The sequence below is a fragment of the Saccopteryx leptura genome, chromosome 3, assembly GCF_036850995.1.
Source record: "Saccopteryx leptura isolate mSacLep1 chromosome 3, mSacLep1_pri_phased_curated, whole genome shotgun sequence".
NCBI classification, from domain to species: Eukaryota; Metazoa; Chordata; class Mammalia; order Chiroptera; family Emballonuridae; genus Saccopteryx; species Saccopteryx leptura.
The window spans coordinates 288819993-288832168 of NC_089505.1; the positions used below are offsets into that span (position 1 = coordinate 288819993).

General features: G+C 47.4%; 1 protein-coding gene across 2 annotated transcripts in view; it reads left to right on the forward strand.

Annotated features, from left to right (window-relative positions):
- The first annotated feature begins 299 nt into the window (after nt 1-299).
- Nucleotides 300-12176, forward strand: part of OTOF (otoferlin) — an 84893-nt gene continuing 73016 nt past the window's right edge. For both annotated transcript variants that reach the window (XM_066372418.1, XM_066372417.1), the window contains exon 1: nt 300-378. In XM_066372418.1, coding sequence (XP_066228515.1) covers nt 300-378 — 79 coding nt within the window. The remainder of the gene's footprint in view (nt 379-12176) is intronic.

The following is a 12176-nucleotide window of genomic DNA, read 5'->3' on the forward strand; positions in this document are numbered from 1 at the left end:
CTCTGTCTGCATTCTCAGGCTGCACGCTGGGTGCACAATGCACACACACACACACACACACACATATACACACACACACACATACACGCTGGGCTGACAACTTGGAGGGGCGGGGGCTGGCAGGGCTGTGAGTCTCCCTGAGTCGAGTCGCTGGAAGGAGCAGCTCACTCGGTTGCCTTGGTCTCTGTGGGCAGCATCGGAGGGGGCTCGGAGGGAGGAGGCAGCCGCAGAGAGGAGGAGCTGGGCTCCCACCTTCCCAGCTGCTCCTGCCTGGCAGTGCCCGGGCTCTCCACACCAGCATGGCCCTGCTCGTCCACCTCAAGACGGTCTCGGAGCTGCGGGGCAGGGGCGACCGGATCGCCAAAGTGACTTTCCGAGGTAGGGAAGCCCCTGTCTTAGGAGGACCTCAGCTCTGGGATGACAGGGGCAGGACAGGGTGGGGAGATGGAGGATAAAAGTTCTAGCAGGGCTGGGCAAGGAGGCTTTTTGTGTGCGGCCATCTGCCCCTGGCCTGACTGGTCATTGTGATTTCTTGAAAATCAGTGGCCCTGTGTTGTCAAGTCTGCATCTGTGTCTGTCTCTCCCTGCACCTGCCAATGTGCCTGTACCAGGTGCCATGCACAGCCCTCTGGCTGCAAGGGATCCTGGGAAAGCTGAGGTGAGGACCCCATTCTTGGGCTTAGGGGGACAGACACAGGGCTGAGGGGCCCAGCTTTGCAGAGCCTTCCCAGACCCCTCTTCCTCTCCTTCTCCCTCCAGAAGGTTAGTTTCCTTGGGCACAGAATGGGGTGGCGTCTGCAGCCTGGAAGACCCAGGGTGGTGCCTAGAAACCAGTGGGCAGACAAATAAGACAGGTGTGTAATATAACAAGGGTGGGGTCAAGTGCAGGATGCAAAGCTACAGAAGCAACATCATGACCAAGGCTAGTGGTCAGGGAAGACTTCCAGGAAGAGATGACACGAAACCCAAGGGGCCAACAGGAAGGAGCAAAGTGAGGAAGTGAGAATGGAGCAGGCAGAGGGGACAGGATGCCCACGTCTGGGAGAGGAGCTGAAATGTGGAGACACGCAGGTCCCGTGAGGCTGGAGCTCAGAATGGGTGCAGGAACTAAGGTGGGAAAGACAGAGCCCGGGGCAAGGCTGCCTTTCCCCTGAGGACAGTGGACAGCTCCCGAAGACAAGGCCAGGCTTACCTCTGCCTTTTACTCACTCCTGCCTCTGCCTGGCCACAGCCCAGCCCTCTGGGCCAGGGGCACCCCAGGCAGCCTTTGACCAAGGCCAGGGTACTCCTCACTAGACATGGCTTTTCCCCACCCAGAGACACATCTGAGGGTGGGGTGTGGATGGGGGAGTCAGGGACGAGCTGAAAGAACACCACCAGATTAAAGAGCACAGTAAGTATCGGCCCCGGACAGTCATGCATCAGCACCTATGTCAGGAGGCAGAGGTGAGAGCACAGGGCAGCCTTCCCCAGAACCTCTAGCAGCAGCCCTGTGCCCACACCCCCTTCTCAGTCAGGCCATCTCTAGGCAGGGGGCCCTGGGTTGTCTACACTGCAACCGTTTTGTGCCCAGGAACAGGCAGGGGTGGAGGGGAGCCCAGTGTCCCTACTGGCAGGAGGGAGGTGAGGGGCTGGGCCGCCCGCTGCTTCCCACACCAGCCCAGCAACTGCTTTCTCTGCAGTACCCAGATCCACAGCGTGCCGCCTGCTGGCTTGGCTGGCTTTAGCAAAAGCAAGTGTGTCCTTTCATCTGTGAAATGTGTCCCTGTGTTGATAGATGGCATGGTATTTGGCCACTTAGCTACAGGTTGCTATGTTGTTATATCTCTGACAAGATAGTCCCAGGCTGCACAAAGCAGTCCCGTTTATAAGATGAGAAACCAAGGCCGTTGGTAAAGAGATCTGCATGGTATTATTAGATGGGCTGAGGCACAGTGGCCCCAGCTCACAAGACCTCACCCCCAGCCTGCAAGCCCTCCATTTCCTCCTCGCCAACTGGGGTGAATGCCCTCTCTACCCGATGCCCACTGTTTTCTTTGAGCAGTGGGGCTGGCCTCTTTGCAATCCATGGACTGAGTGGAGAAATCCACTTCCAAGCAGCAGGTGGCCACAGGCAGAGAGCTCTGTGGAAGGGGGCTGGGCAGCAGGAAGAAGCAGATGGCAAGCAGGTTTCTAGAAAGATTCCTTTATAACAACCAGAGATGCCTCAGCCATTCACCTGCTGCAGCCAGCACTGGTGACAACAACAGACACTCAAAAGACCAACACTAACAATAATTCAGAGGGAACTGACCCACTCTAGAATGCTCTAAGGCTCTTGGCATACACAACTACTGATATCCAGGCAAATATGCTGCAGGTAAATATGAGAGAGAAACTGGTGAATAGTCAGAGGTTCTCCTAATCCCATGAGTGAGGGAGCCCTGGGTAGGTTGGGACTACTACTGATGACCCCACAGACCAGGAAAGCTGGTTAAAATAGAGCTTGACTTTTTTTTCTTTCTTTCTTTCCTTTTTTTTGTGTGACAGAGACAGAGAGAGAGACAGAGGGAGGAACAGACAGAGACAGACAGGAAGGGAGAGAGATGAGAAGCATCAGTTTTTCGTTGTGGCTCCTTAGTCTCCTTAGTTGATTGATTGCGAGTGGTTGCTTTCTCATATGTGCCTTGACTGGGGGGCTGCAGCAAAGTGAGTGACCCCTTGTTCAAGCCAGCGACTCTGGGCGTCAAGCCAGCAACCTTTGGGCTAAAGCCAGCGACCATGGGGTCATGTCTATGATCCCACACTCAAGCTGGTGGGCCTGTGCTCAAGCTGGTAAGCCCATGCTCAAGCCAGCAACCTCGGGGTTTCAAACCTGGGTCCTGCGAGTCCCAGTACAATGCTCTATCCTCTGCACCACTGCCTGGTCAGGCTGCTTGATTTTCTGTGCTGTGACACCCAGGACACTTAGAAAGGACACTTATGGGGTTGTGGATAAGAAAGCTCTAGATATAGGGACAGAAGCCTTATGTCCTCCTTGAGTTCTGTCACTTACTTTGCCTCTTGGACCCTCGGTTTCTTAATCTGTGATGTGGGCATGATGATAACACCCGTCTCACCAGGTTGCTTCAGTGAAACAGTAAGTAGGAAAGAGTTTGAAGACAGAGCATTAAAATGACTGCTGTGATTGTGAGGCAGCCTTTCCAGTTTCTGTTGGGAAAGACTTCTCCTGAGATGCCTGTTCCCATGTGGGCTAAGCCGGCGCCAGCGTTGTCCCTCGCCACCCCTCTTCTCCCGCCGCCCCAGGTCAGTTGGCAACCTCACTCTCATGCTACTCAGCACTCACCACCCAGCTCAGTGTCTAGCTCTTACCTCTGACTGCCCAGCAGCCACTCTGAACCTGGTCCTGCCCTGATTCATTCATTCACTGAACGTGATGATATTTGTGGACAGGTTTAAAACCCTGGGAGTGAAGAACACACAGACCCTAGCCTGCAGGGTCAGATAGGAGACACCAGAAGGCCTGGACCCCAGCTTTGGTAATACACACAGGTCACAGGGCCTCAGGGCTTCCGCTTCCCATGAATAAGATGAGACAATAGTCCCCATTTAACACAAAGGTCTGTAGCCAGATACTATTACAGTCTGTCTGAGAAGAAGCCATTTTGACCACAGATAACTACTCAAAGGAAGGCAGTTTTAGCTTGGGGTCTGTCTGTTTTTCCAAAATAATTCTCAGCACCCATCAGAGCCACAGAACACAAGGTGGGAGGGGCCTCTCATCCAACCTTGCCCCACCCAAACCAGAGGAGCACCCGGATGTCAGGGAACCAGTGGCAGACTGGGCCAGCCCCATGATCTATCTCCCTTTACTCTCCATCCGGGCTTTCTTGGCAAAATACCAGGCTTGGGGATCTGGTGTGTGAGATGGTGCTACCTGGGGGCTGGGTCTGCTCTCGGTGTAATTCACCTGGACTGGTAATTGTCACGAAGGTTGGTTTGGTCAAGGCTTTGCCCTGGGCCCACGCTGCTTTTCCTTCTTGCTCCTCCTCTCACTCCACCTCCTGTGTTCCCACTATACTGAACTTCCTGCTGTTCCCAACAGATGCCAAGCCCTAGATAGCTCCAGGCCTTGAGACACTGTATTTCCTTTGCCTGGTATGGTTCCTTGATCCCCCGCCTTGAAAAGTCCTATTAATTTTGTTCATCCTTCAAGGGCCAGCTCCTACTCGTACCTCTTCTGTGAAGCCTTCCCCCTCCCCTGCAGTACTGTGTGCATATCCCACCGAGCTAGGGGCACTTCATGTTTAAGAAATGCCCCAGCTCAGCATCCTGCACTAACATCCAAGTACCTTCAAGACAGGGATCTGCTCTTAGCTATCCTAATGAGTCCCATGCTGAGCAGTGGACCTGCCATTGAATGAACACCAATCGGCCTCTGACTGTGAGGTATTCACTTGCTATTAAGTTTACATTCTTTTTATACGGTGGGTGGCGTGGCACTGGCAAGCTTTGGTTCAGTTTCCCAACTGTGATGCCCCCAGTTCTATCCAGGGGGCACCAGGGACTGAAAGAGGGCTCAAGAGCCAAGAATCAGAACTCTGGCTCATGTGTCTTTTTTTGACCTCCCAGCCCAAAAGATCTCCGAGAGCCCAGAAGGAGACTAATGTCATCCTCTAGCACACAGAAGTCCAGCTCTGGCCCACAGGTCAGAAGCAAGAGGGGCTGGCTGCACGTGGCCCCATCCGGGTGCTGAACGTGCACTTTCTGAGCATTGCTGCGGACAGCTCAGGGTACAGGGGGACTTAAAAGGCAACCCCGGGACTCACAGTGTGATAGGGGAGGAGACACGTGTGCAGACCTAATGGCGAAACAGTCCTGGATCCAAAGGGCCAAGGTGTGCTCAGGGGTGGGGCATGCATTGCAGCGTGTTCAGAGGGTGGCGGCTGCCTTCCAGCCCAGACCCCAGGGGCGGGGCTTCATCAGAGGGGCGGAAGGAGGGGGACACACGTAAGCTGGGTTTGGAACGACTGTTGCACACTCGGAGATGCAGGGGTGGGTGAGGAAGGGCTGTCGGGGAGGTGAGGTCATTCTGGGTGAGGGACTGACAGGACCAGAGGCCAGAGGAGGAAAATCTCAGAAAAGCACAGTGACTGGGAGGCCACTTGGTTGCCTGGAGCAGAGGCTGCAGGACGTGGGCAGCAGGGAAGAGGAGCTAGGAAAGGAGCGTGGGGCCGGTGGTGATTGTGCAGGGAAGGGCTCGGGACCCCAGCCCAGGCACGAGGGACAAGATTCTCTCCTATTCTTGGCTGCAAGGACCATTTCAGACTCCGATTTAGATTTTTTTTCCCTGCAGTAAAATGGGGGGAGCTCTCCCTCCTGAGGCTAATCCAACTTCTATCTGAAGACGTGTCTGCCATCCCTGGTGAAGGAGGCAGAGCGTCTCAGTACGCCCAGACCTGAGATGCTCCAGAGCCCGGGCCTGTGGGTGCACTCTGGCCCCGCCTAGCGCCAGTCTCCTCTGCAGGGAGAGGGGCACTTAGAAAAGCCTCTGCTGCTGTGGACCCAGCTCCACGTTTCTGCTGTTTATCCAAAGGCTGTGCCCCACATTCCTCAGCACACACAGGCCCCTAACCACTGAGGGGCAGGTTCTCTACCTGAAGCCCCCCGGTGCTGAACATCCCCCCTCCCGCCCAGAGCAAACAGAGTCAGGCCTGGGAAAGCAGGCAGAGCCCCTGAAAATTCTCCAGGTGCCTCCTGCTTTGATTAGATGCTGTGCTTTTGTGATACGGAAATAACCATATAACTCGTCTGCTACAAAGGTGCTTGGCAAAAATGTGCTGAAGAAAAGACTTGCAATAATTTCCATGAATTGCGAAGACTTGGTTATCATATCCACCTTTCCTAAGAACATAAAATCTGCATTCCTCTCACCTACTCCCATCCCTGGATCTCAACCATTTTTTTTAAAATTATTAACTCTTCCTAATGAAAAACCTCTGATATATACAGGAATAGAAAAAATATTATAATTGCCCCATGTCTTCCCCATAGAGTCTTAACAACCATCAAGTCATAGCCAATCTCGTTTCATTGGTACCTCATCCTACTTTCACACCCCTAATTATTTGGCAGCAAATCTCAGCCAGCATACATTTTTTTTTTTTTACAGAGACAGAGAGAGAGTCAGAGAGAGGGGCAAACAGGGACAGACCAACAGGAACGGAGAGAAGAGAAGCATCAATCATTAGTTTTTCATTGCGCATTGCGACACCTTAGTTGTTCATTGATTGCTTTCTCATATGTACCTTGACCGCGGGCGTTCAGCAGACTGGGTAACCCCTTGCTCGAGTCAGTGACCTTGGGTCCAAGCTGGTGAGCTTTTGCTCAAACCAGATGAGCCTGTGCTCAAGCTGGCAACCTCGGGGTCTCGAACCTGGGTCCTCTGCATCCCAGTCCAATGCTCTTTCCACTGCGCCACAGCCTGGTCAGGCACATTTTCATCTGTAAATATTCAGTACATTGTTATAAAAGGCAAAGACTCCAAAACTCAGGATCCACCTATATTACTCCTAAGAAATTATCAATTTTGCTTAATACTGTCAAATATTCAATCAGTGATCAATTTTCTATTGCCTCAAGTTTTACCAATTTATTAAAAGCTACATTTTAATGTGTTTTGTAAATCAAGTATTTAATCATCTATTCACTCACCCTTTTATGCATCCTGGCAATTATATTCATTGAGGAACAGCTAAGTGTCAGGTGTTATTCTAGGCACTGGGTGGCAGCAGTAAATGAAACTGACAAGGTCCCTGTCCTCAAGGGGAAGAGAGTCACTGCCCAAGTCACTGTGAGCATGATGAGCATCCCGAAAGGGGAGGTGCAGGTACAAAGCAGCATGAGGCAAGGGAAGCACACAGACTAGGAGGTCCAGAAGCTGCCTGAGGGGGTGAGTCAGAGGTTGTTAAGAAGACATGGCAGAAGAGCACATGTGACCAGAGGTGGAGGCTGGCCACAGCCTTGGTGCTGCTCAAAGTCGGCAACCCTGGGGCCAAGCTTAGGTCTGAAGAAATGGGAACCAGAGCTATCGGTTCATTACAGAACTTGAGTGAGCACCTGGAGGACATAGAGGTTTGAGCTGAGCTAGAGATGGGGTGCATAATCCCTGCCCTGTTTCTTCCTGCCTCTCTGGTGAGCCCCTGGCCTAAGCCTTCGTTTCTACTGTGTGTACCTGCATGCTAACAGGGTGGGGAGTGAGGAAATAGATGACTGGAGGTAGAATGATATTTGAATAAGATTTATGAAAAATAAAGGGTTAGAGGTAGATGGGGCCTCCATCGAGATGAGAAATTGGGGAAATGGCTGAACATGCTGGTGATTTTCAGAGAGCACACTATTTAAGAAACTTAAGAAATAGCTACTTTCCAGGAAAACTCCTTTTGAATTAAATTCTCCATTCTACTATACTGTCGACTGTCATAAAATTGAATATGAGCCTGACCTGTGGTGGCACACTGGATAAAGCGTCAACCTGGAACACTGAGGTCGCTGGTTTGAATCCTTGGACTTGCTCTGTCAAGGCACATGTGGGAGTTGATGCTTCCTGCTCCTTCCCCTTCTCTCTCTCTCTCCATCTCTCTCACAACATGAATAAATTTTAAAAAATTGAATATGAGCTCCTCATCATGGGGAAAAGGTGTTATTATAAGAGACAATCACAAACAACTATACAAGAAAATCATTAGGGATATAGATGTGACAGCACCATCAACCACCTTGACTTATGTGACATTTCTAGAACATTACATCCCAAAACTAAAAAATACATATTCTCAAATGCACATGGAGCACTCAAGACAGACCATATGCTAATTGAACAAGTCTCAGTACATTTCAAAAGACTGATATACCTGGTCACATTAGAATTCAATTAGAAATTAACAATAGGAGATTTTTTTCAATCTCCAAGTATTTGGAAATTAAACAATACCCTTCTAAATAACCTATGGTCAAACAAGAAAACAAAGAAACCATAAAATATTTCTAACTTAATGATAATAAAAAATACAACACATCAACATTTATAGATTTAAATACAGCAGGAAAGAAAAAATTCGAAAATCAATAATCTAAGTTTCTGCCTTTAAAAAGCTACTAAAAGGAGAGCAAATGAAACCCAAGTCTTGAAAATATTATGCTAAGTGAAATAAGCTAGACACAAAAGACAACATATTATATGATTCCATCTTTATGAAGTGTCCAGGACAGACAAATCCATAGAGACAGAAAGTAGACTAGTGGTTGGTAGGGGTGGGGAGGGAGAACGAGGAGCGACTGCTGGGGGGGTTTCATTTGGGGAGATGAAAACATTCTGTGATGTTTTAGATAGTGGTGAATTAAGGTTGAATTTCATGATTTGTGAATTATATTTTAATGAATAAAAATAAATACAACCTAAAAAAAATTAAATCCAAGGAGAAAAAAAGGAAAGAAATAGAAAGCAGATAAACACCTGGAGAAAACTAACAAAGTCAAAAGTTGGTTCTTTGAAACCTATTCATTAAATAGGTCAACTATAGCAAGTCTGAACAAGACAAAAAACAAGAAAACACAAATTATTAATATCAGAACTGGAGGGGAGGATCTCATTACATTAAAATGGAAAATAAAGGAGTATTATGAATAACTTTTTCTCAATGAATTTCAATAATTCAGATAAAACAGATATTCCTTGAAGAACAACTTACCAAAACTAACACAAAAAGGAATGGAAATTCTGAAAACCCAGTATCTATTTAAAAAATCAGAATTTCAATAACAATGATGATAATTATGATGGGTGGTTATAATAAACTGCTTCCCAATAAGTAAAATTGCAGGTCTAAGTAATCTCACTAGCGAATTCTCGAAAACACTTAAGGAAGAAATAATACTAATCTTACGCAAACTTTTAGAAGACAGAAAAGGAAGAATACTTTGTGACTCATTTTATAACACTAAAACTTGACAAATTCCTGCATGAAAAGAAACTTAGGGTCCCAAATCTCTCATGAACAAAGATGTAAAAATCCTTAACGAGTTACTAGTCAATGGAACAGCAACATGTGAAAGAGGTAACACATCATGACAAGTGAGTTTTATCCTGGGGATGCAAGCTTAGTTTAAAACTGGAAAACCAATCAAAATATTTCCCTATATTAGCACCCTACAAGAGAAAAACCACTACTAGACACAGATAGAACCAACACCCGTTCAGGGTAAGAGCACTCAGCAAACTAAGACTAGAGGAGAGCATCCTCAATCTGTTAAAGGGCAACTACAAAAACATCTGACTAATATTGTTCTTCTTCCTGAGACACTGAAACATTAGGATCACAAACCAGGCAAGTGTGTCCACTCTTAGCACTTTTACTATTTAACATTGTACGAGAGTTCTAGCCAGTGCAGAAAGGCAAAGGGGAAAAAATGCGTAGAGATAGGAAATAATGAAAACGGCCTTTCTCTCTCTCTCTCTCTCTCTCTCTCTCTCTCTCTCTCACACACACACACACACACACAAGTTACATAGAAAATTCTAAGGAATTTACATAAAAGCTACCACAATCAGTGGATTTAGCAAAGTTTTAGGATATGAGTTTAATATACAAAAAATATATTTCTATAGAAACCAACCAATTGGAGAATAGAAATTTAAAAGCTATTACTTTTATAAGAGCATAAAAAGCATAAAACATCTAGAAATAAATTTCACTAAAGGCATGAAAGACCTTCACACTAAAAAAAAAAATGCTGAGAGAAATAAAAGAAACCCAAATAAAGGTACATAGAAAATATGTGATGTTGATGGATTAAAAGGCTCAGAATTGTTAAAATGTCAGTTCAGCACAAATTGATCTACAGGCTGAACACAGTCTTAATAAAAGCCATATCAGGCTATTTTGTAGGAATTGAAAATTATTTTAAAATTTATGTAGACATGTAGAGGATCTAGAATAGCCAAAACAATTTAAAAATGGAGAAGAAAGTTGGAGGAGTCACACTATTTGAATCAATCTGATTGACTAAAAACAATATCTTGATTGTGTGGTGATTACATGGGTATATGCATCTATTGAAATCCACTGAGCCTGACCTGTGGTGGCACAGTGGATAAAGTGTCAACCTGGAAAGCTGAGGTCGCTGGTTTGAAACCCTGGGCTTGCCTGGTCAAGGCACATATAGGAGTTGATGCTTTCTGCTCCTCTCCCTTCTCTCTCTCTCTCTCTCTCATCTCTAAAATAAACAAATAAAAAGTCATAAAAAAATTCTTGAAATTCATTGAGTTGTGCACTTAAGATCAGTGAACATGAATTTTACCTAGTTAAAAAAAAAGAGCTAATCACACCTAAAATACCTAAACCTTGAAAAATATTACGTAAGATGAGGAAGAAAATTGTTCCTGATTATATACTACTAAAAATACACTACAAAATGTGAATCCTAATAGAGGAGACCATTTTTATATTTAAAACATAGCTGAACTATCTAAAGGACTCATTAGTCAAATAATAGCCTTTTCTCATTGGGTGACGAACTATATGCACCAAGTGTATGAGCACTAGCATTTCCTCCACTTTACAGATGAGGTAATGAGGCAAAGGGAGGTTAACTTCTCCCAGGGCTCATGGCCTGCAAGTGGTAGAGCTGGGATTTGAACTCAGGCAATTTGGCTGTTGAGCCTTACCACTACCCAAAAGTCCATGTGCTTGTAAAGGATGCTTTACTCAGACTTTCACAGAAGCAGTCTCTTGCTGATCCTCACTGTGGTTGCAGAATGCAGGCTGGTCCAGGTGAACTGTCCCAGTTTACAGATGATGACGCTGAGACCCTGAGCAGTTGAATAACCAGCCCACTCCCTCCCGCCCTGACTGCAGCACCGGGCCCCAACACTGCCTAGACCTGGCTCTTTCCCTGCACACAGGGATGTCTAGGCCCTGCTTCCTGGCGCTCATGGGAGTAGCTGGTCTTCCAAGAGAAACAGGCTGATCTGAACTGGGGAGAAGGAAAACGCAGCGGGGCCATTGCTCCTGACTGCTGTGGAGGAGCAGAGGCGAGCAGAGCCGGGGGTGTCCTAGCACTGCAGCTGAGGAAGGGGGTGCTTGCCGAGACAGTCCGTCCCAGCCAATGCTGACAGTCAGGTTTTGCTGATTTTAAATAACGAAAGGGAATAATAGTGACAGGTCTGAGTGACAAGCAGGGTGTTTCACTCCATATCTAGCTCACACTGGGAAAAGAATAATGTCACTGATATGGCCACAACATTAGGTCCTGGGCAGAACCATGACGACCCTGAAATTTGTCCTCAGGACCTTCCCCTTTAAATGCACCACCCCCATGCTCTCTCAGGACCCCAAGACCTCCTGCCCCGGGTCTTCTTTCTGTGGGCTGCTCCCTAAGGGGAGACCTTTTCATTTTCCCATCTCCATTGGAACTCATGTGTCCTGTGTTCCAATCCACTGTCCTGTGTCATTCTCTGCTCCAAACTTCCAAATTTCGCTCACACTGTTCCCTCTTCCCCAGTCTCTGCATGGCTAGATTCATCAGTCTTCCAGTGTAAGCGCCCATGCCTCTACAACCTTCCTTGATCTGCTAGGTTGAGGGGTTGAGACAATTTCTTTTTTTTCCTTGTGTTCTTACTTTATTTCAACCTTTTGCATGCCAAGGACCAAATTTTGCCCCATTTAGTAAGTAGCCTTTTATATGTCTGACCTTTCCCCTTTCTAGATCGTAATAAGCTTCTTCAGGCAGCATCGCCATTCCAATTCTTTGTACAACCCCCACCCCACCTTCCTCCAGAGCCCAACGGCTGTGCTGACACAGCGGGAGTACATGACTCTCTTGCATGTGGGAATGAATGAATGCACGTAGCCCAGCCCCTACATGCCTGCCTTTGCTCAAGGTCCAGCTCTACCAAGGTAAATGGTCTGGAAGAGGGTGCTGTTTGGTGCAGATGGAATGTTTTGCCCTTTTAAGCCATGTCCCATCCTGCTAGCACTCCATCCTGCATATGAGACAAGAGCTGAGCTTACCTTCTTTTCGGAGGGTGGCTGCAGTCCAGATATTTGCAAATGGCAAATGACATACAATCGACTTCTGTTAAGCTTTGGACTCTCAAGCTCCTCCGTTTGGGTATATCTGGTGTCAAGGCACTTATT